This window comes from Nematolebias whitei, chromosome 6 (assembly GCF_014905685.2).
Source record: "Nematolebias whitei isolate Nwh7 chromosome 6, NemWhi1, whole genome shotgun sequence".
In the NCBI taxonomy this organism is placed as follows: domain Eukaryota; kingdom Metazoa; phylum Chordata; class Actinopteri; order Cyprinodontiformes; family Rivulidae; genus Nematolebias; species Nematolebias whitei.
Window position 1 is genome coordinate 48,835,155 of NC_056503.1, and position 1,786 is coordinate 48,836,940.

A 1,786-nucleotide genomic window follows, 5' to 3' on the forward strand; every position below is an offset into this window, starting at 1 on the left:
AGAATCCAGGCTGACGGTAGTTCAGCTGATTTAAGACCAAACCCAGCCTTTATGCCTAAAAGCATCACGAGCTCTTTTAAATCGAGACAGATATCGTTGGTGGGATTCTTCCCTCCCCCCCACAGATCAGAAGAAGAAGCATCTTTTCATCTTCTCTGTCCGGTGCGGGCGTTATCGTGTTACATAGCGCGCACAGCTGCAATGCGTCAAACTCAACATTTGTTTGTGCATTATAGAGATGCATCCGCAGGCCGCCCGTTATCCACCCAGCGCCTGTCACACTGGCTGTGTGAGGCCATTTCTGAAGCCTACAGAGCATCAGATCTAGAGCCTTCTGTCAACCTCAAAGCACACTCAACCAGGGGTATCGCATCTTCGACTGCTCTGCATAATGGTATGTCAATGCAGGACATTTGCACTGCGGCTGCATGGTCATCACCCTGCTCATTTATTCGCTTTTACCTACGTGATGTAACGGCTCGTTCCATGACACATTCTGTCCTTAGTGCTCTAACAGAATGAATATTGTTGTTCTCATGGAACTCTGTTTAAGCTCACCTCTGTCTGCATGCATTACAGTGTGAGATGTTGTTATCAGCCACAAGTTGTGTCTGTGATTCGGTTCTATTGTCACTAATCAGTTCATGACTATTGTTACCAATCAGTTCATTTGTTCAATAATCAGTTCATTGATATTATCTGTTTATACTGTTCAATCATGAATCAGTTGCTTCATGCCCCCCCCCCCTCCTCTTTTCAATATCTTCCCCGTTGAAAGTTTTTCCGGGGCATTCATGCTGTCAGAACGCATAGTTGCACAACATGCGTCTGTGCATGGCACACAATTACGCGATGCGTAATTATGCACATGGGGAACTGAGTGGCAAGACGTTTTTTGGGCAAGCTTCCGCTTCTTACTGGGTTCGAATGGACCCAGTGAGGCGAGGACCACATCCGCTTCGCCCTTAACCCATCAGCGACAGCCTTAAAGGGCGAAGCCTATATGACATAGAACGTTGGTTACGTACTGTAACCCCAGATTCTATGAATATAGGCGTAGCCCTTTAAGCGTCGGGCCTCACTGGCTCCTGAATAGCTGAAGAAAAGAATAAGCTATTTGGGAGCAGATTACCCGCTCTTAACGTAATTTATACGGATCGGGTGGGGCCCACACAGCAGGTGGGCGTGGACTAATTTTTTCAGTACGATGCTTGCGCATAACGGGATAAACCCATCAGCGACAGCCTTAAAGGGCTACGCCTATATTCATAGAATCTGGGGTTACAGTACGTAACCAACGTTTTCTCTTTCTCTGAGCTCCTCTCATTCACAGAAAACCTGCTCTCTCAACAGGCAATGCAGCGGTGGTGAAGCCGTCGGAGCTGAGCGAGTGCTCATCCCTCCTGCTTCGAGCACTTTTGCCTCACTATCTGGACAAGGTCTGAACACTCACTATGTTTGGGAGATTGACAAAGTTAAGTCAGGTCCTCTGGACGGTTTCTTTCTGTTGAAACGTTTCTTCTTTCATCCAAAACACTTCATCAGTCCAAGGCGCTGCAACAAACTCAGTCTTATAAATAGCACCTTCTCATAGTGAATCAACCAGTTTGAGGTGTTTGTGGTGCCGTCCAGAGGACATGACTTACCTTTGTTAGATTTTTCTACCTGGATTATTGAGCCTTCATCAGGACCGTTTGGGAGAATACCTGTGAACTCACGCATATATGATGTTAACGAACAGCTTAGCTTTCCGTGAGGGGATGCATATTACCCGGAGTATTTCAGT

The 1,786-nt window shown here is 46.6% G+C and overlaps 1 protein-coding gene across 1 annotated transcript in view; it reads left to right on the forward strand.

The window, feature by feature from the left end:
- Window positions 1–852: 852 nt before the first annotated feature.
- Window positions 853–1,786, forward strand: part of LOC119411031 (aldehyde dehydrogenase family 3 member H1-like) — a 35,320-nt gene continuing 34,386 nt past the window's right edge. Inside the window, exons 1-2 of the mRNA XM_037677954.1 lie at window positions 853–899; window positions 1,334–1,439. Of these exons, the coding sequence (XP_037533882.1) occupies window positions 853–899; window positions 1,334–1,439 (153 nt within the window). The remainder of the gene's footprint in view (window positions 900–1,333; window positions 1,440–1,786) is intronic.